The 21,503-nt window shown below is 39.6% G+C and overlaps 3 protein-coding genes across 13 annotated transcripts in view; 2 read left to right on the top strand and 1 right to left on the bottom strand.

Moving 5' to 3' along the window:
• The window catches only part of pcid2 (PCI domain containing 2), a 33,232-nt gene extending 29,792 nt beyond the window's left edge, over window positions 1-3,440 (top strand). For all 5 annotated transcript variants that reach the window (XM_069889523.1, XM_069889524.1, XM_069889522.1 and 2 more), the window contains 4 exons: window positions 1,131-1,204; window positions 1,652-1,777; window positions 1,882-2,005; window positions 3,088-3,440. In XM_069889523.1, the coding sequence (XP_069745624.1) occupies window positions 1,131-1,204; window positions 1,652-1,777; window positions 1,882-2,005; window positions 3,088-3,177 (414 nt within the window). In that variant the 3' untranslated portion in view covers window positions 3,178-3,440. The remainder of the gene's footprint in view (window positions 1-1,130; window positions 1,205-1,651; window positions 1,778-1,881; window positions 2,006-3,087) is intronic.
• Window positions 3,441-7,715: 4,275 nt separating this feature from the next.
• The window catches only part of LOC138738728 (coagulation factor IX-like), a 33,760-nt gene continuing 19,972 nt past the window's right edge, over window positions 7,716-21,503 (bottom strand). The window contains exons 6-9 of the mRNA XM_069889520.1: window positions 17,056-17,184; window positions 14,965-15,077; window positions 13,201-13,315; window positions 7,716-10,342 (exon numbers count right to left, since the gene is read on the bottom strand). Coding sequence (XP_069745621.1) covers window positions 9,789-10,342; window positions 13,201-13,315; window positions 14,965-15,077; window positions 17,056-17,184 — 911 coding nt within the window. The 3' untranslated portion in view covers window positions 7,716-9,788. The remainder of the gene's footprint in view (window positions 10,343-13,200; window positions 13,316-14,964; window positions 15,078-17,055; window positions 17,185-21,503) is intronic.
• The window catches only part of grtp1a (growth hormone regulated TBC protein 1a), a 393,930-nt gene continuing 392,199 nt past the window's right edge, over window positions 19,773-21,503 (top strand). For all 7 annotated transcript variants that reach the window (XM_069889533.1, XM_069889535.1, XM_069889534.1 and 4 more), the window contains exon 1: window positions 19,773-20,015. The gene's annotated coding sequence lies outside the window, so the exon portion shown is untranslated. The remainder of the gene's footprint in view (window positions 20,016-21,503) is intronic.

The following is a 21,503-nucleotide window of genomic DNA, read 5'->3' on the forward strand; positions in this document are numbered from 1 at the left end:
AAGTTGTGGTTAGGAATGTGCATTGTTTTGCACTAGTGCTTGTTCACATTGAAGGAAATGTCCTGATGTTCCTGTGTGGCCTTTTTGTGCTTCCATTAATTAGACTAACTCAATAAAATATATACTGAAAAAGTAATTTTTGAGATGCAGCACGGTAACAGGCCTGTCTGGCCCACATGACTGTGCCCCCCAATTATACCCACATGACCAATTAACATTCTTTAGAATGTGGGAGAAAATCCTAGTGGACATGGGGAGAACATACAAACTCCTCACAGACAGTGGCGGATTTGAACTAGAGTTGCTAACGCTATAATTGTGCCGAATAAAGCACTATTGTGATTAGATTACTTACTGCTCTCATACTTTAAAGGAAAATTTTAGTTCCCCAGCTTGTTAAAAGTTATTGGGGCTCTATTTCCTTCACTCCTTTTGAGTGCATAGGAACATAGTTTTCTCCCAACTTTTTTTTATTCTATCATGAAAGTGAAGCCCTTTAAGGCCACCTTGAGACAGTGCTCTTCATTCCCTCCTTTTTCTTTTTATTTTCTTACTTCATTCAAACCACTGAAGGGTACAGTTCAAAAGACAGGCTTCTTCTTCCAGCAACTTTGCCTCCCGATACTTGTACCCGTGCAGTAACATTGCTGTAGTTTCATTCCTGCCAACATTGTCTGTGTTTATGAGAATGATCCTGGGGATGAGAGAGTTAATGTATGAGAAGCATTTGAAAGCTCTGGACTCAAGGGATGGAGAGTGTGGATGTGGAGAAGATATTTCCAGTAGTGGGAGAGTCTAGGACCAGAGGTACATTTTCAGAATAAAAGGACACCCCTTCAGAAAAGAAATGGAGAATTTTTTTTTCATATGATGGGTGGTGAATCTGGGGAATTTATTGCCACAGAAGGCTAAGTCATTGGGTCTATTTAAAGGTGAAGTTGATAGGTTCTTGGTCAGTAACAGTGTCAAAGATTATGGGGCGAGGCCATAAAATGGAATTGAGAGAAAAAAATACATCGGCCATGATTCAAATAGTGGCCTAATTTTGCTCCATGTCTTGTGGTGCACAGACTATTCTTAGTGTCTTCCTTTCTGTTTTTTTCTTTCAATGCAATGCATTTGTTTTACAGGGTCACATGCCAACATACCAACTGCTGCGAAAATATGACCTCCTACAGTTTTCTGATGTCACCAAGGCAGTTGGGTATGAATTTGGAGATTTTTCTTTTTGAATTGTATATTAATTCATACGGGTTTGTAAGTTAAGTGTTTTTAAATTAATGCTCACTATCAATGTGTCTGGAAGCTGTTTCCTTAACTTGTTTCGTAAAATGTCAGCAAATAACAATGTTGGAGAATACATAAACATGATGATAAAATTCTGCAGGTCACATAGCATCCATAGAAAGTAAAAGGTAGTTGACATTTTGGGCCTGACCCCTCCTTCAGGAGTGCTGTACATCAGGCATACACCTGAATAAAAAAGGGTGGGGGGGCGGTGTAGGGGAAAGGAGGAAGAGCACATGTCCTCCTATGTTAACTGCAACTCTGTGACTCTAATGAAGGACAAAGACTGAGGTGAATGTGTTGTGGGAAGCCAATAGATCTGGTTTTGGAATGAGGTATTTGAATTTGTCTTGTTTTTAATTAGTGAAGGGAACCTTCTCCTCTTGAATGAGGCTTTGGTGAAACATGAGGCATTCTTCATTCGGTGTGGAATCTTTCTAATTCTTGAGAAACTGAAGATAATCACATACAGAAACCTCTTCAAGAAAGTGTAAGTGCTGAGCACTCATGTGCTGCATTATGAAATTGTTCAAGACTGGTCTTCTCTGTGATTGTATTTGGGAATTAACCTGCTATTTAACTCGGTTATTTCAGGTATTTATTACTCCGAACTCATCAACTGCCACTTGATGCTTTTTTGGTTGCCCTGAGATTCATGCAAGTGGAAGATGTTGATATTGACGAAGTCCAATGTATCTTAGCAAACCTCATCTATATGGTATGTACTGTATTTGGTCACCCTTATGTTGGGTGGGTTCTCAGTTTCATATTGGTGAAACAAGATGTAAGGGTTATTCCTGGATTTTAACAAAGTAACTGAGATCATAGATCTGCACAACACAGGCCAGGTCCTTTGGATCACGCGTGTGCTGAACATGATGTCCAAATCAAACTAAAAAATCTGTTGTTTGCACTTGATAGATATGATTCCATCCCCATCATATTCATGTGTCTTAAGTAGAAGCCTCTTAAATGCTACAATTGTAATTGCTTCCACCTCTACTCCTGGCAGCCCATTCAAGCCTCATATCATTATCAGTGTAAATAAATAAGTGCCCCACACGTCTCTCTCAAACTTTGAACAGTTCACCAGAAACACATCCTTGAGTGTGTGATGTTTTTACCCATGGGAAAAGATTCAGACCGTCCACCCTACCTGTTGCCTCTCATGATTTTATAAACCTCTCTCATGGCTCCTTTCACTTTCCACTGCTCCAGAAAAACAATCCAAGTATCTAATCTTTCCCCTATAACTCAAACCCTCTAAATCAGACAATATCCTGGTAAATCTTCTGTATCGTTTCCAAAGCCTCCACATCCTTCCTGTAATGGGGCAACCAGAATTTCATAAAATATCATTTTGATCAGACTAACTATTGATAGATATTAAGGATATTATCAACTAATATTAGGAAGGGCTCTTTGGATGATACTCTCATGTTTTAACATAAAATCTAGTACTTGGGTAATATCTTAGAACGAAGATGGTGAGTATGACCTTTCAGATGGATGCAAGTGATCGCATTGTGCTGTTGGGTAAAGATAATGGAAGCTCTGTCCAAGGTCCTGACCAACGCGGCTCTCTCTAACATCACTTAAAAAATCATCTTGTCTCATACATCGCTGTTTGTGGGAGTTTGCTGTGTGCAAATTGGCTGGACCATTTACAACATTGCAGTAGTGACTAACCACACTTCACTCTGGGAAATTCTGAAGTCAGAAAAGGCACTGTATCAATAAAACTTTATCTTTTTCTGATTTTGTGTTTGTGGGTTGTCATGGTTATTCCTTGTTTTTCAGGGACACATCAAGGGTTACATCTCTCATCAACATCAGAAGATTGTCGTTAGTAAACAGAACCCTTTCCCATCTCTATCCTCTGTGTCTTAACAAACTGAATCCAAACATTGATGTACTCTCACCCCCAGCAATTCCTGGAGGTGCATGGTGGTGGCTAATGGTCTCATTACCAATAGTCCTTGTGTAAAACTGAGGGAGGAATACTCAGTGAGGATTCACAGCCAATGTTTGTTGTACATCCCCTGAAGTAATTCTCATTATCTCATTAAGGATGCCAATGTAATGCAATGTATATTTTGTTACCATGTTATGTGATAAAGATATTGTAATAAATATTTGTTAAGTAAATCATATTTCTCTTTCTCTCTTGCAAGTGAGTTTAATTTACAATGCTTCTAAAGGACTAATTTTCACTTCCTCTAAAATGTTTCAAGTTACCAATATTTGAAATTTGGCACCCTGAAACCCTCCTTTACCCCAGCTAGAAGAAAATTCATCCAAAATGGGCTGTGGATGTTTGGTTAAATCACCTTTTTGTCACCTAGTCCATTGATTCCTCATTTAACTTGGGTCCCCAGCTCAAATATCATTCACTTGAATAGGTGGAGTAATTGGGTTTAAGTACAGGATTATCGATATTTCTGAAAGTGCAGTTTCTATAAATGCCATTTGCTCTCTAGGGACATTTGTCATGGTTCCAGTGACCTTCAGGCAGAGATAGTTTTTGAAAAGGAGCATGTACAATCAAGGTTACATTATATTTGTCAATTAAATTGTATCCTCCATAGAAGAGACATCTGGAATCTTTTACAATATTCTCCAAGCTTTATGTTGGAATCAAACTTCACCACATAGCAAAGCACATCTAATTAAAGAAATAGATTTTTTTTTGGTTACACCCAATTAAGACGTGTAAAGAAAGGGTAGGTATACAGATACAACACGATTTACTTATAACTTATCCATTGAGATGCAACTTCTGAGATCTAAAAGTCAGTTTTATATACATGGGGACAGATCAGGTAAATTGTTAGCTGGATAACTTAGAGCAGCTACAGTTAGAAAGCAAGCAAATTTTGAAGATATGTAAAATGGATGGTACAGAAACTTTGAATTATGAGGAAATTAATTTTTATTCTAACATGTACAAATCCAACTTTCCAGATAATACCACTTCTATGATTAATTGTTTTACAAACATTGAATATTTGTAAGATTTCTGATTATGATTTGCCTATTAATAAAAAGGAGATCATAAAGGCAATATTTTCACTTCAATCAGGTAAAGCTCTGGTACCTGATGGATATACAGTTGAGTTTTTCCAAAACATTTAATGATATTCTGAGACTTTATTTATGCAAAGTTTTTATTCATTCCTTTTCTTTTAGAACTTTACCTAAAACGTTTTATGAGGATTCAATTTCACTGATTCCCAAAAAAGATAAGGATCTGTTTAAATATACTTCTTACAGACTGATTTCTTTATTAAATGAAGATTTAAAAATTTTTGCCAATAGACTTGAGAATATCTTGCCTAAAATTATCTCTAAAGATCAAACTGGGTTTATTAAGAATAGATACTCTCATTTTAATAGTAGAAGATTATTGAACATTATTTATTTCACTCCATCCATATTACCAGCATGTGTTGTTTCACTTGATGCTGAAAAGGCTTTTGACAGAGTGGAATGAAAGATTTAACTTGGGTCCTGGATTTATCTCTTGGATCAAACTAATTTACCAAGCTCCTACTGTGGCCATTATTACTCATAACTATAAATCTTATTTTAGGTTACATAGGGGTACGCATCAAGTTATAGGGATACGCATCAAGGTTGTCCTCTCAGTCCCTTATTATTCAACCTATTTTTGGAACCCTTAGCAATTGCTCTAAGAGATTCTACAAATATCCATGGTATCCAGAGAGGGAAGAGAGTACATAAGGTTTTTTTTATGCAGATGATTTGTTGATATACATCTATAATCCTAAAAAATAGATTCCTTCTATGTTATCTTGGCTTACTGAATTAGGTATTTTTTCAGGATATAAATTGAATTTAAATAAAATTGAACTTTTTCCTGTTAGTAACCATATACATTTATATGATTAATTACCTTTTCAAGTTCTTAAAAATAAATTGCATATCTTGGTATAAAAATTACAAAAAACTTTAAGGATTTGTACAAATAGAATAATCTCCCTTTGATTAATTATGCTAAACAAATGTTATCAAAATGGTCACCATTGATGTTGTAATTAGTAGGTCGAATTAATGCATTTAAAATGATAACTTATCAAAGGTCACATATACATTTCAAGCTATCCCAACATTCTTCCCTAAAGTATTCATTGACAAATTAGATTCTAAAATATCATCTTGTATATGGAATAATAAGTTTTAGATTAACTAAACCACTACTACAGAAATCAAAAATAAGATGGTGGTGTGGCATTACCAAATTCCACGTTTTATTACTGGGCAATTAACATATGATACATTACATTTTGGACTTGCTATTCTGAGATGTATGATTGCCTTTTATGGGTGGAATTGGAAAATTAAGGTACTTCTCTCCCCTTTCCATTATCTAAAATGTATAAACAAGATTTTAATCCAATTCTCAGACAAACAGTAAGGATTTGGTTTCAATGTCATATGTTTTTTGATTTAAATAATTTTTTTCTGTCCAGTAAAATTTATTCTAATTTTTTTTTAAGACATCATCTGACCAAGTTTTTGCCCTATAGAAAGATAAAGAAATAATAGCTTTTCTTGATATGTTTGAAGGAAATTGTTAAATGTCATTTGATCAATTAGCTCTAAAGTTTCATTTGCCTAAGATACATCTTCTTTAATATTTTCAAATTAGGAATTTTCTACACTTTTTTTCTACCAAATTTTCCATTTGGCTTTTCAACTCATTTGATTCTCTTCTTCAATTAAATTCTTCCCGAAGAGAATTGATAGCTAATATTTAAAACAACTTACTTAAGTTGTGTCCTATATCAATGATAAAATTAAAGGTGCTTGGGAACTGGAATTTGAGCAGCCTCTTTCTGATGATTTATGGGAAAGAATCTTTTGACTAGTCAATACTACTTCAATTTGTGCCCGTCAGTCTTTGATTCAGTTCAAGGTAGTGCAGAGGGCACATATGCCTCAAGGTAGATTGACCCGTATTTTTCCTAATATAAGTCCTATTTGTGATAGGTGCAAGTTTCAAGAGGCCACTTTGATATATATATTTTGGTCCTGTACAAAGTTAGCTATTTTTGGCAAGGTGTTTTTGAAACTTTAGCTAAAGTGTTGGACTGTAGCGAAGTATTCTATACTGAGCTACTATAGACGTTGGTGTACACATTGTGGAATCGCTGTACATGGTGTCGAGTTGATGATAACGCATGAAAGTCTATGTGCACGCTGTGGAGTCTAGTGCAAGGCTGACACCTCCACATGGACCGGAAGTGGCATCATCAGTGATGTCATCAGCCCAGATAAAAACCTGTGGTGGATGCAGGTCAATTTCCTGCATTTTCCCCAGCACGTCTGCCATTTTGAGAACCAGTTTGCTTCCTGGTAAGTGGGTTGCCATAGGACATAGATTTACAGACAAACTTACAGCTATTTTTGGGATCTCAGTATTGGGATCAGGCTTTGCACCTGCTTCAGCCCAAAGGATAGTAGCCTTTTCAACACTGATGGCAAGGAGAGCTATATTACTCAAATGGAAAGATTACAATGAGCCTACTTTTCTTCAATGGCTTTCCTCCATTATGTCATGGTTATATTTAGAAAACATTAGGTCGGACATTTGATACTAACTTTAATTTTAAAAAAACTTGGTGGCCATTTATTCAAAATTTTCATATGACTCAAACTAATAAACCAAATTGAACCACATCCAGTTTGTTTTATCCCCCCCCACGGAATTATATTTACTCAGTAAGAATCTCTTTTAAAATTATTCTCAGAATGGATTGACCAGTTGTTTTTGTTTTTTTGGGGTTTTTTATCTTTTTTCCATCGAGTTGGATTTTTTTTATTTTATGCATTGACTTTTATTTCCTTATTTAATATAACTGTCAATATATATAAGAATGTTGAATTAATTTGAAAGTTGTTACATTCATGGACATTGTATATTACTTTTTCACATTTTCTCTATTTTTTTTCTTAATTAAAATATTAAGAAGTAAAAAAGCAACGCACATCTAATGGATCAGCACAGTAACTTCACTTTGGACCTCTAGTTTTGTAAAATTAATTTTAGCCATATTTCAAATGTTTGTTTTGAATACAATTCTAGTTTTCTAAGAAACATGAGTACTGTACCCTGTTAATCTGCAATCAGTAACCCTCTATCAATCATTGCACTGAAATGTGATGAGCAGATGCTCCTAGGTCCTCTACTTTACCCCCTTATATCTCTACTCCAACACCACCAGGATTACTAACATTGTTCTATTAAATCTACTCACAGGTTTGGTGAACTGCACTTTTCCCCATACTCAGCACTTTTGTATTTGCAACTCTATAGTACCCTCTACAATGGGACAAAGATATTTTTTTTCCCTTTATTTGCCCCTGTGCCCAGTTTTAAATTTGAAATCAAACAATTCACGTGATTAAAATGCACATTTCAGATTTTATTAAAGCTATTTGTATACATTTTGGTTTCACCATGTAGAAATTATAGCACTTAATATACATAGTCTCCCTCATTTCAGAGCACCATAATACTTTGGACATAGCAATTACAGTAATCATGTTTAGTACTTTATTGTATTTCCCTTGCATGCAATGACTGCATAAAGTCTGTAAAGGTGCTGAGAATCTTCTCTGGTGATGATCTGGCAGACCTCTAGTTCAGTCATCTTCAGCACCTGCTTGTTTTGGGGCTTTGTCCCCTGAAGTTCTCTCTTCAGCATATGGAAGGCATGTTCAGTTGGATTTAGATTGAGTGACTAACTTGGCCATTTACAAATTTTCCAGTTTTTAGTTTTGGAAAAACTTCTTTGTTGCTTCAGCATTTTTGGGATCATTGTCTTGCTGTCGGATGAAGCACCGTCCAATGAGTTTGGAGGCATTTGCTCTAACATGAGCAGATAAGATGGTTCTGTACACCTCAGAATTCATTTTGCTACTGCCATCAACAGCTACATCATCAATGGGGAAAAAAAAGTATGCCCGTATCTGTGGCAATCATACATGCCCACCATCACGTTTAACAGATGTGGTGGTTTGCTTTGGATCTTGGGCAGTTCCTTCATGCTCCCACACTTTGCTCTTGCTGTCACTCTGATACAGGTTAATCTTGGTCTCATCAGTCCACAAGACCTTTCTCCAGAATTCTGCAGCCTCTTTTAAATACTTGGCAAACTGATATCTGGCCATCCTGTTTCTGCAGCTAACTCGTGATTTGCATCTTGCAGTGTAGCCTCTGTATCTCTGTTCATGAAGTCTTCTGCAGACAGTAGTCATTGACACGTCCACACCTGCTTCCTGAAGAATGTTTCTGATCTGTCAGACAGGCCTGTGGGGACTTTTCTTCATTATAATGAGAGTTATTCTGTTATCAGCAGTGGAGGTCTTCCTTTGAATACCAGTCATTTTTTTGATTACTAAGCTCACCAGTTCATTCTTCTTTTAAAATATTTTTATTAATTTCAAATATTAGCATACAAATACATTTATGGAATACATATTAATAACATTACCAATTTGATAACTCATAAAGCATATATAACCATAATTCAAAAATATAACAATTTTTTTTTCATGTACAGGGTGATTCTAACCCCTATTCCTAACCCAAGGTATATAACTAAAGAAAATATGTAATTTGTTCATAGAATAAAATGGAAAATATAAAAATTTTAAAAGCTATGACCAAAGGAACTGCTCACACTAAACATCTGAGACACTCATTTGTACAAAACAATATTTATTTATATAGATACTTGTCCTGTATATGTATTATTTGTCTGTATGTGTGTTATGTCTGGTTGTGTGTCTGCATGTTTTGCACTGAGGACCAGAGAACGCTGTTTCGTCATTGTACTTGTACAATGAAATGACAATAAACTTGACTTGAATTCTTCTGCGGATGTCTTCCTTGAAATACCAGTCACTTTCTGATTACTAAGCTCGCCAGTACACTCTTAATAATGTCCCAAGCAGTTGATTTTGGAAATCCTGGTTTGGGTGATGTCTCTTTACTGTTTTATTTCTATTTTTCAGCCTCATAATGGCTTCTTGGACTTTCATTGGCACAACTCTGGTCCTTGTGTTGAAAAACGGCAACTACAGACTCCAAAGGTGATCAAAAACTTAGATGCACCAATTACCTGCGCCAATGAAGCAATTAAACATGCACGAGTACTCATAAACACCTGTAAAGCCAAATGTCCCAAACATTATGGTGCCTCGAAATGGGGGAACTATTTATAAAAAGTACTGTCATTTCCATCACATTTTTAATGACATTTATCAACAACTCTGCTTTTCTGAAATGATGAAAATCATTTGATATCAACAGGGGAGAAAATTTGTTTTCATCTGAAAATGTCCAAACATAGTAGAACTTGAGTCAGCAAAATAATTAACTTATTTTCAATTCATCCTCTCAATTCTATATGTCTAACCTCTGCCTATAGAACATTAGTGAAAAAATGTGTCAGCTTCTATTGTGTGTGCAGTCAGCGATCTGATTGTGTCTGTCTCATAATCCTTTTAATCCAATTTATGTATCTTGATACTTTAGTATATACTGGTATATTCTTACAATTATATTCATCAGCACCTAAAGATATGCCTGTCAGGAACCAGACACCCTTATAGCTAGTTACAAGGGGACTTCCTCTGGTCAAAGAACACAATGAGTCTTCTACTTCTTTAAACCCTGCACAAAACATTCGATGTACAATGGGAAAAGGCTGCACCCTCTGACAATTGGCATGTTTGATGTATGGGACATATGGGATGCCAACCAGAACTGGCTCCTCGACACGTCCCTGTTGCATCTTCCATCCACTTGTGGCCCCATATTCTGAAGTCATCAAAAAGAATTCGGCAAAATCTGCCTCGGGAAGACAGATGGGACTCGTGTAGTTGTTGAAAAGAATTGGCTTCTCCAACTCCAGTAGGGCAATATCGTTCTCAAAGGTCACCAAGGAGAATCTTGAATGAATGTGTATTCGACTAACATTAATTGATTGTTCAATACCTTCATCTTCGTCCAGGTTATATTCTCCTATTTGGAATGTCAAAATAGATTTTTTAACTGTCAGAAATGTATGCTTTTATTTAGGAAAGATTCTGGTCTGTAAAACCATAAGAGCTTTTCAAAACTTAAGGTTGCTCCAAAGTGGTTAACAGCAAATGAAGGACTTTTCATAGTCATATAGCATGCAGAACTGGTCATTCTGTCCACCACATCCATGCTGACCAATGGGCACCTGTCTACTTTAATCCCATCTTCCAACACTTGGCCCTAACCTTATATGCCTGGGCAATTCAAATACTCAGCTACACACTTGTTAAGTGCTGTCACTGACTCTCTGGAAGAGTATACAAGGTCATGACCATTCTTTTGGTGAAAACGATCCCTGTCAGATCTTTAAATCTATGTCCTCTAATTGTATTTTCCTCTGATAAGGAGGAAGGTTTCCTGCATTCTAAATCATTTAAGACCATGGTAATTTTGTATACCTCTATCATATCCCCCTTTACCCTCCTCTGTTCCAGGAATAACAGACTCAGCCTCTCCATTCTCTCCTCAAAACTGATACATTCCATCTCAAGCAAAATCCTGGTGAATCTCCTCTGCACCAGGAGGATCACACCTTTCCTCATGTGGAAACCAGATGGCACACAGTACTTCTGAGGTCTGAACAAGTTTATTTCTTTCTCGGAAGACTGCAGCAAATAGAAATCCAGTGCCTAATTCTTTAGTGAGCATGGATGGAAGGCTGGTGAATAAACTTAAGGTAATGAGTGGGAATAAAGGGTGGGGGGGGAGGGGAATTTTCAAGTAGGCTTTCTGTGACTAGTGATGTTCCACAGGGCTCAGTGTTGGGAACACTACCTTTCACATTATGTTAATAATTTGAATGATGGAATTGATGGCTTAGTGGCCAAGTTTATGGATGATATGAAGATAGGTGGAAGGGTGGTTAATATTGAAGTAGGGAGTCTGCAGAGAAACCTGGACAGGTTTGGAGAATGGGCAAAGTAGTGGCAGATGGAAAACAGCATAGGGAAATGCATGGTCATGCCCTTTGAAATAAGAAATGAAGATGTAGACTATATTTGAAATGTGAAGAGAATTCGGAGAGTAAAGGTTCTAGTGCAGGATTTCCTAAAGGTTAAATTGCGGCATGACCTAGTAGCAAGGTAGGCAAGCGTGGGAGAGCTTAGGGTCAGAGGACACAACCTCAGAATAAAAGGCTCTTCAGAATAGAAACAAGTAATTTCTTCAGACAGAAGGTGATGAATATAGAAATCATTGCCATGATGGCTGTAGAAGCCAAGTTACTGGGTCTTTAAAGCAGAGTTGATAGGGTTGACTCATTAAAGCAGATTAGTAAGGGTGTCAAAAATTATGGGGAAAAGGCAGGAGAATGAGTTGACAGGAAAAATGTATTAGCCATGATTTAAATGGTGGAGAGACTCATGGCTAAATGGCCTAATTCTGCTCCTACATCTAGAGCACCTGTAGAAAGTTGACATAATGGTGGCCGGTAGGCTTGCCCACTTCAGTCTTCTCAGGAAGTGCAGTTGTTGTTGTGCCTTCCTGACAAGTGAGGAGATGTTAAGTGTCCACAAAAGGTCACTAGTTAAGTGAGCTCCAAGGAACATGGTGCTCTCCACTCTCTCTACTACAGAGTTGTTGATGTGTAGTGGAGGGTGGTCGTTCCTGGTTTCTCTGCAGTACGAATCATCATTGTTGCTGATGAGGCCAACGACTGTTGTGTCTTCTGCAAACTTGATGACACTATTGGAGCTGGATCTGGCGATACAGTCATGGGTCAGTAGCATGAATAGGAGCAAATTGAGCAGACAGCCCTGAGGTGCCCCAGTGCTCAGTGTGATGGTGCTTGATGTTCTGCTACCAACCTGGACAGACTGTGGCCTTTCCATTAGGAAGTCCAGGTTCCAGTTACAGAGAGAGTTGTTGAGTCCCAGCAAGGACAGCATCTCCTCCAGCATCTGGAGAACAATCACTTTAAACACCGAGCTGAAGTCAATGAACAGCAGCGTGGCATATGAGGCATTATTCTCCAGGTGGGCCAGGACAGAGTAAAGTTACAAGGCTATAGCATCGTCTGGGGAATGGTTTCTTCTATAGGTGAATTCAAATGGATCCAGCATCTCTAGGAGGTATGCTTTGAGGTGTTCCATCACCAGACCCTCAAAGCATTTATTAATGGTGGAGGTCAGTGCCACAGGACAGTGGTCATTGAGCCTGTTATTGTCACTTTCTTGGGTACCGTGATGATGGTGGCTGTCTTGAACCCTGTGAGAATGATGGACTGCTGCAGTGAGGTTTTGAAGATGACCCTGAAGACCTTCATCAATTGGTCTGCGCAATCCTTCAGTACCCGACCAGGTATGTGTCAGTTATGTAGATTGTTCGTCCTTTGTGTTCTCATAGGGTACAGCCTATTCCTGCTTCCAATTCAATTTGAGGCAGAGTTTTCATGAAGTCAGTGAAAAAAGAACTTTGAAATCACATGAGGCCCCCCCAAAGAGGTTTATGAAATTATGAAAGGCCTGGATAAAATGAATGCTCAAAGTCTATTTCCCAGGGTGGATGATTCTAGAACTAGAGGGTTTAAGGTGAGAGGAGAGAATTTTAAGGGGGACCTGAGGGAAAACATTTTAAATCAGACAGTGGTCTTTATCCAGAACAAAGTGGGTACAGTTAAAAAGGCACTTGGACAAATTTATGGATAGGACAGGTTTAGAAGAACATGGACCAAATGCAGGCAAATGGTCACCATGGACATGTTGGGCTGAACGACCTGTTCCGTTTTGTGTGGCTCTATGAATTTATTGAATTATAATCCAGTCTCTGAACATTAAGAAATCAAAGCTAAAGGAACTCACCAAGGACAGCCGTGAAATTATGCAAAGGGTTCACACAGGCAGCCGAGGTCAGCACAAAGTCCTCATTCAGAATTACACCTCCACAGGCTATTTCATCATTATGCTTTAGTAGCACCTGCAGGAGAAATGTGCAAACCACCTTAGCCCACACATTATACATGCTAAAACAGTCTAAGTCTACCTTTCATGCTGGAATCTCAGCTGAGATGATCGAACCTTATATATGGAAATGCAGAGGAAATGATGGATAAGTTGGAAATATTGTTCCTGTATCCCCACTTCTGTAAAGCTGGTCATAGACATTCTGGGAACCTCAAGACTTTAGCTAATGCTGCAATAGTTGCTGGTACAATTCAAAAGATCCTGCTGCAATTCCACACTGCAGCAGGGTGGCACCACTAATAGAGCCACTGCCTCACAGCCCCAGAGATTTAGGTTCAATCCTGGCTTTGGATGCACACATGCAGTGCTTTACACATTCTCTCAGTCACCATGTGGGTTCCCTCCAGCATCTTAAAATGTGCAGATTGGTGTAAACTGGCCACTGTAAATCACCCCTAGTGTGTGGGTGAGTGGTAAAATCTGGCGAGAGGGAAGTTAATGGGAATATGGGGAGAATAGAAGAATGGGATTCTATGCTGCACCTGTCTATGACTCATTGGAAGACCTGCAACTGAGCTGGGGAAAAAGTGGGAAGCAAACATGCTCAGACAAAACACAGAAAGTGCTGGAAGAACTCACTGGGTCAGAGAGCGTTCATGAAAGGCTATATAGTGAATGTTTCAGACCAAAAACCCTTCATCAGGGAGAGCAAGAAACCAGCAGACCTGAAAACCATTCCTGACGAAGGGTTTCTACCCAAAATGTTTGTCATCTATTGCCTTCACTGGATGCTGCCTGACCCACTGAGTTCTTCCAGCAACTTTCTTGTTTACAAACATATTTGGTAATGTAGAACAAGTTTTGTCATAGCCATATGTGGAAATCAAAGTATAACATAACTGCTCACTGTGACTTAGTTTGAGTGTGGCCACTTTGCTCCTTATCACCTTTATAGCCTTGATGTCAGGATTTCTGACAGTGTTTAGGGGGTTTGTGATACAGGAAGCGCAGGCTTAAACTCTTCTCAGTTTTCCCAGTTATTCAAGTGAGTGCCACCAAATCTCGGGACGATTACGAGAAGGTGAAAGGTCCAGACTTGCTGACCAGGGTTGGTGGGGGGGAGTTTGCCTGGCTGCTCTCCAGTTTTAAGCTGTGCCAAGGAATGCAGTGGCACAATGGGATCCATGCTGTCAGATCCTCCATCTGGTTATAGCTGGGATAGATTCCACAAGTCCGTTCATGTGACTAATGAACATTGGGCAGAGGAAGCAAGGTAAGTTGCATATTTTCAATTATCTGTCTGGTGAATATTTTAAATGATTTTGAAGTGATTTTAAGTGATACATATTTTTAAAAATGCTGTATTTAAGATATGCTGGATAATCTGCAAAGCAACTCTGTTCACTGAACCTCGACATATGACAATAAATATGAACGTCTTGACAGCAGATGGGATTTAATGATCATTTAATTTTATGGTTGCCAATCTTCCAGAATATTTAAGTTCTTGAATTTAAATTCCATAGCTACCATGGTGGGGAATTTAAACCACCTCAGTAACATAACCTGTGCATTATCATGTGTCAGATTTATGGTCTCACCTGCCAAGGTGTGAGCTTTAATTACCCCAGCAACATTATCTGTGTGTTATCATGGTCTCACCTGCCAAGGGTATTCACCCCTTTGACATCGCTGGTCATCAATGATTGCCCTGAGGATCAAGTCAGAATCATCAATTGCTAAATGGACCGACTGCTTTCCACATGGATACGGCACTGTTCAACAGAAAGGAGTCAGTGATGGGGTTAGAATCACATTAATGAGCTGGTGGTATATATTATCTCTCCAAGTGGTCCTAGCACCTACACAGCACCCAAGCCTGCTCTGTATTCTGGGCTGTCCCCAACAACACTGCATGGAGATCTTGATATGTGACATGCACCCTTTTCAGGACAATTCAGGCCAAGCAGCCGTATGTCCTAGTCTCCCATCTGAAGACTGGACAGGTGCATTTACCACACTGAGAATGAGTCAACAAACACTGTGGACAGGGAGGTTGAATAAAGGGCACTCTGTGAAATAAAGGGACCAGTAAAAACTCATCTGCAGAGACCTCAACCACATTACCACTTAGGATGGGTAATCCTCATCATCACCATTAAGTTTGTGTCCAGGAACGCTGAGTAAGGTGATCGCATCTTGAAATGCCCAAGGTACAACTCTGGCACCAACATTTATTGCACTGTGGCTGCAAGGCATTATGCATGGTTAATTTCAATGAATGATTATGGTGAGGATTAAAAATAGACAAAACTGTATTATGAACTGGGGCATCAATGTGTGATACATTATTTGTTGTGCTGCAGATGAGTTATGAGTTACACTGGGGTTAGAATGCATGGTACATTAACTACACTGAGGTTGTGAAGTCTGGTGTAGGCTTTGCTGCAATAGGTTATCAGAACACCTACTACATAGAACATTATAGAACAGTACAGGCCCTTTGGGCCAGGATGTTATGCCGACCTATATAAACCTTACCTCACACCCATATATTTCTCACTCCATGTGCCTGTCCAAGCGTCTTTTAAATGTCCCTATTATACCATCCCTGACAATTCATTCCGGACATCAACTACTCTCTGTATAAAAATAATTACCCCTGACATTTCCCCTAAACTTTCCTCCCCTCATATTGTACAGATGTCCTCTGGTGTTTATTACTCTCACCCTAGAATAAAGGTGCTGGTTGTCCACCCTATCTATGCCTCTCATAATCTTGTAAACCTCTATTAAGTCACTTCTCATCCTTCTTTGGTCCAAAGAGAAAAACCCTAGCTCTGTCAACCTTGCCTCATAAGACATGTTCTCCAATCCAGGCAACATCCTGGTAAATCTCCTCTGCACTCTCTCCATAGCTTCCACTTCCTGTAATGAAGCTACTGGAATTGAACACAATTTTGCAAGTGTGGTCTAACCAGAGTTTTATAGAGCTTGAACTCACTCAAACCTCCAATTAATTAGGGCCAGCATACCATAAGATGTGTTAATTACCCTATCAACCTTGGCAGATCAATGGATTTGGACCCCAAGGTCCCTCTGTTCTTCCACATGGTTAAGAATCCTGCCACTAACCATGTACTCTGATTTTTCGTTTGACCTTCCAAAACGCATCACTTCGCACTTATCCAGGTGGAACTCCATCTGCCACTTTATTGTACAACGTTGCATCCTGTCTATATATTGTTTTTTACCTACAACAACCTTCTACACTATCCACAACACCTCCACCCTTCGTGTTCATGTTATAAGATCATTGATCTTTATTTTGGAGTGCTTTCCTACTTTCACCTCATTTTCCTCAATTCCCTTAATATCCAAAAATTTATCCATTTCTTTCTTGAACATACTTGGCAATTAAACCTGGGTAGAGAATTTGAAAAATTCTCCAGCTCTGGGTTAAGAAATTTTTTTCTCATCTCTGTCCTGAATGGTCAACAGCCATATTTTTAGACTGGTTCCAAACACTCAGATCTCGAGATTGGGAAGGTCCACACTCAATCCCAAAAGGATTGTGCAAGTTTAACTGAGATCATGATTTGTTTTGTTTGCCTTATGGGGGCTGTGATGCATACCTGCCAGCATGAAGTCAACCTATGTTCTCCCTCTACTCTCCAAATCCTACAGCTGTGGATCAGGGATCGGCACCTGATGTGTAAATGGAGTAAAGCACTTGACAGTGTTACTATTTACCTTCAGGAACACAACTCGTCTGATCTTCCCCAAGTTCATATCCTTGTGCACAGTAACAGGTGAAGGCATCATGTCGTAACTTACAGAAGTGATCACAGGTTTGCCCATGTGATGTACAATCTGGGGAATCTGAAATTCAAACAATTGATCATGTCAATCTCTTTTTATATCAACAAGGCTCCATCACAAGGTGATCATCAGGACACAAGGAAAACAATGATGGAAACAATATATTTTTAAAGATCTTCTCTCTGCATTAGTCAGTCTATTCCCGACGAAGGAGAGTTTAAAATTAGAGGGCATTGAGTTAAGGTGGGAGTGGAAAGATTGAAAAGGGACCTTTTTTTAAATGGAACAGGCTGTCAGAGGAAGTGATCAAGGTAGATACAATTGTAATGTTAAAAATTTATTTACCCAAGAATTTGGATAGGAAAGGTTGAGAGGGATATGGGACCAATGCAGGCAAATTGGACTAGCTTGGGTAGACATGGTTGGCAATAATAAGTTGGGCCGAAGGCCCTTTTCCATGCATATGATTGGCTGATATATCTAGAGACCTCTAGAATGAAAATTATTACTAATTATTTTAAAGAATGAAGATTTATACTACAAGAAAGCATGCGCACTCACTCCAAACTACAGCTCTTATTAGAAGACGCAGACAGCAGATTGTGTTTAGCGCCCAGTTGAAACTTGATTTCTTTGGCCAATTGTCACCAGCAGGATTTTTGTTTTAGTCCTGTTTTACAGATTTTTTTTCCACCAGAATTAGCTTTTGATAAAATTTAGAGTCTTGGTAGACTAATTTGAGGGCAATAGACAATTGTGGGACAAGTGTTACAGACTGAGTAAGCACAGCAAGTATGCTTTTCTCCAGAGGTTTAGTTAACCATGTGGACAGGTGTGATAACTTAACTGCTTAATAGCCATTAATGACATCAGATTTTTAAACCTGCTGCAGATTTTTTTCACCTCCCTTGCTGATTTAGTTTAAGAACATAACCATGGGGGCAAAAGGTTTGTTTATCTGTGGTTTACCCCCATCTTTGGGTTGGAGGTGTGATGTTCTGTGGTTGGTATGAATAGATGCCTCAAGTATGAGTCCCAGATAATAGTCATGGGACTATTAGTCATGGGACCCAACTTGTAAATCTCACCAATGAGGCATTCTGAGCTAGTCAAATATGTTAGCATTTGGCCCATAGCTTTCAAAACCCTTCTATTTAGTGTGATGGACCATGATCAGCTTTATTTTCAGACCGGAGTGAAATGCAGCAGGAGAGAGAGAAGTGCATGCTGTGGGAAGTGCTAAAACAGTGAGCTGAGAAAGCAAACAGCTGCTTGGAGTGTGAGAGCCATGCGTTGGGAGAATTGACAGCTGTCAGGAGCCCAACACTGAAGCTGGTTGACTCACGGAGAACGTGCCTGCTGCTGTCAATCCCTCGCTACCAATCTGGAGAGCTGAAGGCATGCATTGGGGAAGCTGAAGAGCCCAGCATGCTGAGTTTGAACAGTCAGTCAGATGAGTTAGTTGAACGGTAGTCTGTGTGGGTGCTCACCCAGCAGCTTCAGCAGGCAGGAGGCTGAGTTGCTTCGTTCATGATGCCAGCATTGCCATGAGGAAATGTCTATCAGTGTGCTCACCCAGCAGCTTCAGTTAGAAGACTAAGCTGCTTTGTCCATGAGTGCCAACACTATTGTCCTGACAGCAGTTTTTGACACTCAGACTCAAGAATGTGTGTGTCTGTCCTACCTGTGCTTCTCCAGTCCCCTTTCAAGAGGTCTTCATATGGCAGAAGTCACTTGACAACCCAAGACAGGGTTTTAGAGAAGACTCGTGTGACAGAAGGTCATCTCTCTCCACGGCACAACTAAACTAAGAAATCCAAGCCTGGAGACCGGATTCTGTGGACTTGAGGTTTTATTTTGCATTTTGTTTTGGGCATCTGGGCTTAGACTGTAATGGTCTGAGTTTATTCCCCCCCACATACATGTTATGAATATCTGTTCTTAGTATATTGTTTCCATAAAGGCTTATGTTTGGGTGTTTATTGAGATAATTCTATTATTTAAAATTATTCATAAATTTTGAGTCAAACTTAACCCATCTGTTTATGTGGCTCTCACTTTCTGCTGGTGAGATTGTCTGATCGCAAGTGTTTTGAACATCGAACGATGCCTGCTTCTATTGTTTCCTCTGGCATCTCATTCTGAGTGCAAAGGTTGCTCCATGGGCTCCTCTGAAATAGCTTAAACCTATGCCCTCTGGTTCTAGAATCATCTATCCTGGGAGAAAAGAAGTGAGCATTCATTTTATGCATGCCGCTCATGATTTTGTAAGCTTCATCCTTTGGGCTCCTTATGTTTCAAAGAATAAAGACCCAGCCTATCTAACTTTCTGTTAGATATGCTGCTTTGAAAGAAGAGGTGGAGGGACATCTAAAGCAGTGTTTTTATACCACCTTAAGAAATCCCTTAGGCCTACAGGCAGGTACAATGACAGTATTTTAACGCGATTTAGTCAGGTCGATGGGTAGAAAATGTTGAGAGGGCCATGATCCAAGTGCAATTAGCTCGAGAAGGCGCTTTAAGTTGGTATGGAGGAGGTGGGGCGAAGGGCCTGCTTACTCATTTAACAGTGGGCAGGCAGGACGCCGGGTTTCTCCCCTCTCGGGTGCCCTCACTCCGGTTCCCCAACACAAATCCACCGTGACCCCAGATCCTTGCACACCGAGCCCGCCGGTCCGGACCGTTCATCGTCCTCGCGGGGGAACCGTTGCAGGCGCGCCGACCAGCGGCAATCACCGCGGCACGCGAGCGCGTCTCGGGCGGGGCGGAGGAAAGGGCGGCCTACACGCATGCCCGCCCGCCCGCCAGCCAGCCTGTCGTTGAGCGGTTCAGTGCGGGACCGTTGGCTCTCCCAGAACATTTAGACCATTTCTGAGCCGGGGAAGACCGAGGTATAGATATTTTTTTCATCCTACTATCCCAATCTGATTTTTGACTATCTCTTCTGTTATTCTCACTTAATTTCCTTTATTACCTGCCCCCCCCCACCATACGCAGGTTTTCACTCAATTTCTACTTTAACATAATAATAAGGCCCGCGGTGTCTGTCAAGCAATATTTACTTCACTGCAGTCAAAATCCCATGTCTTCAACAGATGAATCAGATTACTTTTGCTATCCAATGGCCCATCCATGTTTGGTTTGGACTAGAGATGTGATGCACATAGAGGGGGAAACATGTGGATGTTGGACACTTGGATTTCCAGGTGTACCATAAGGTACCATTAAAAGACAGATCCACAAGGATGCATGGAATGGGAGGGGGGGGGTGGCATTTATTAGAATGGATGGAGGATCGGTTATCTGGGAGAAGGGAGAGCGTTTGGATATATGGAGGTTTCTCCGGTTGGTAAATAGTGGTGAGTGGAATGGCACCAGGTGCTGATTCTACAGCTGTTCATGATGTATCATAAAACCATAAGACAGAGGAGCAGAATTAGACAATTCTGCTCCACAGTTCAAGTCATGGGCAATGTATTCTTCTTTCAACCCGATTCTCGTGCCTTCCCATAATTTTTGACACCTTTACCAATGAAGAACCTATTGACCTCTCCATTAATACATACCCAATGACGTGGTCTACCCAGCCATGTGTTGCAACACATTCCACAGATTTTCCTCCCTAGGGCTAAAGAAATATTCATCTCTTTATTCTGAGGCTGTGCCCCGTGATCCTAGACTCTCCCACTACAGGAAACATCTTTGCTATGTCCACTGTATCTAGATGTTTCAATTGACAACGTGAAAGAGTGATCCTGTGTAGCCCTATTTAAGTTTGCTGATGCGACTAATTGGAATGGAAAAGTAAATTGTGCAAAGTCTGCACAATGGGTGAAGGCTTAGCAGATGAAGTACAACATTGGTCAATGTGAGGTCATCCACTTTGGAATGAAAAATAGATCAGATTATTACTTAAACGGTGAGAGATTGCAACATGCTGCTGTGCAGAGGGCAGTTTTTCTGCATGAATCTCAAAAGCTTGGTTTGCTGGGGCAACAGGTAATGAAGAAGACAAATGGAATGCTGGTCTTCATTGCTGGAATAATTGAATAAGAATAGGGAGATTCTGCAACTATACAGGATACTGGTGATGATACACCTGGAGTACTGTGTGCAGTTCTGGTCTCCTTATTTTAGAAAATACATTCTTTGGAGGTCGTTGAGAGAATGCTCATCAAGTTAATTTCAGAGATGCAAGAGTTAGCCAATGAAGAGAGCTTGAGTTACCTGGGACTGTAATTGCTGGAATTTTGAAGAATGAGAGGTGATCTTATAGAAATATGAAATTATGTAGGGGATTGATGGAGAATGGAAAGTTGTTTCCACTGGAGTTGAGACTAGAACTAGGAGGTGTAGCCTCCAGATTGGTGGGAAGAGGT

This window comes from Narcine bancroftii, chromosome 7 (genome assembly GCF_036971445.1).
Source record: "Narcine bancroftii isolate sNarBan1 chromosome 7, sNarBan1.hap1, whole genome shotgun sequence".
Classification (NCBI taxonomy): domain Eukaryota; kingdom Metazoa; phylum Chordata; class Chondrichthyes; order Torpediniformes; family Narcinidae; genus Narcine; species Narcine bancroftii.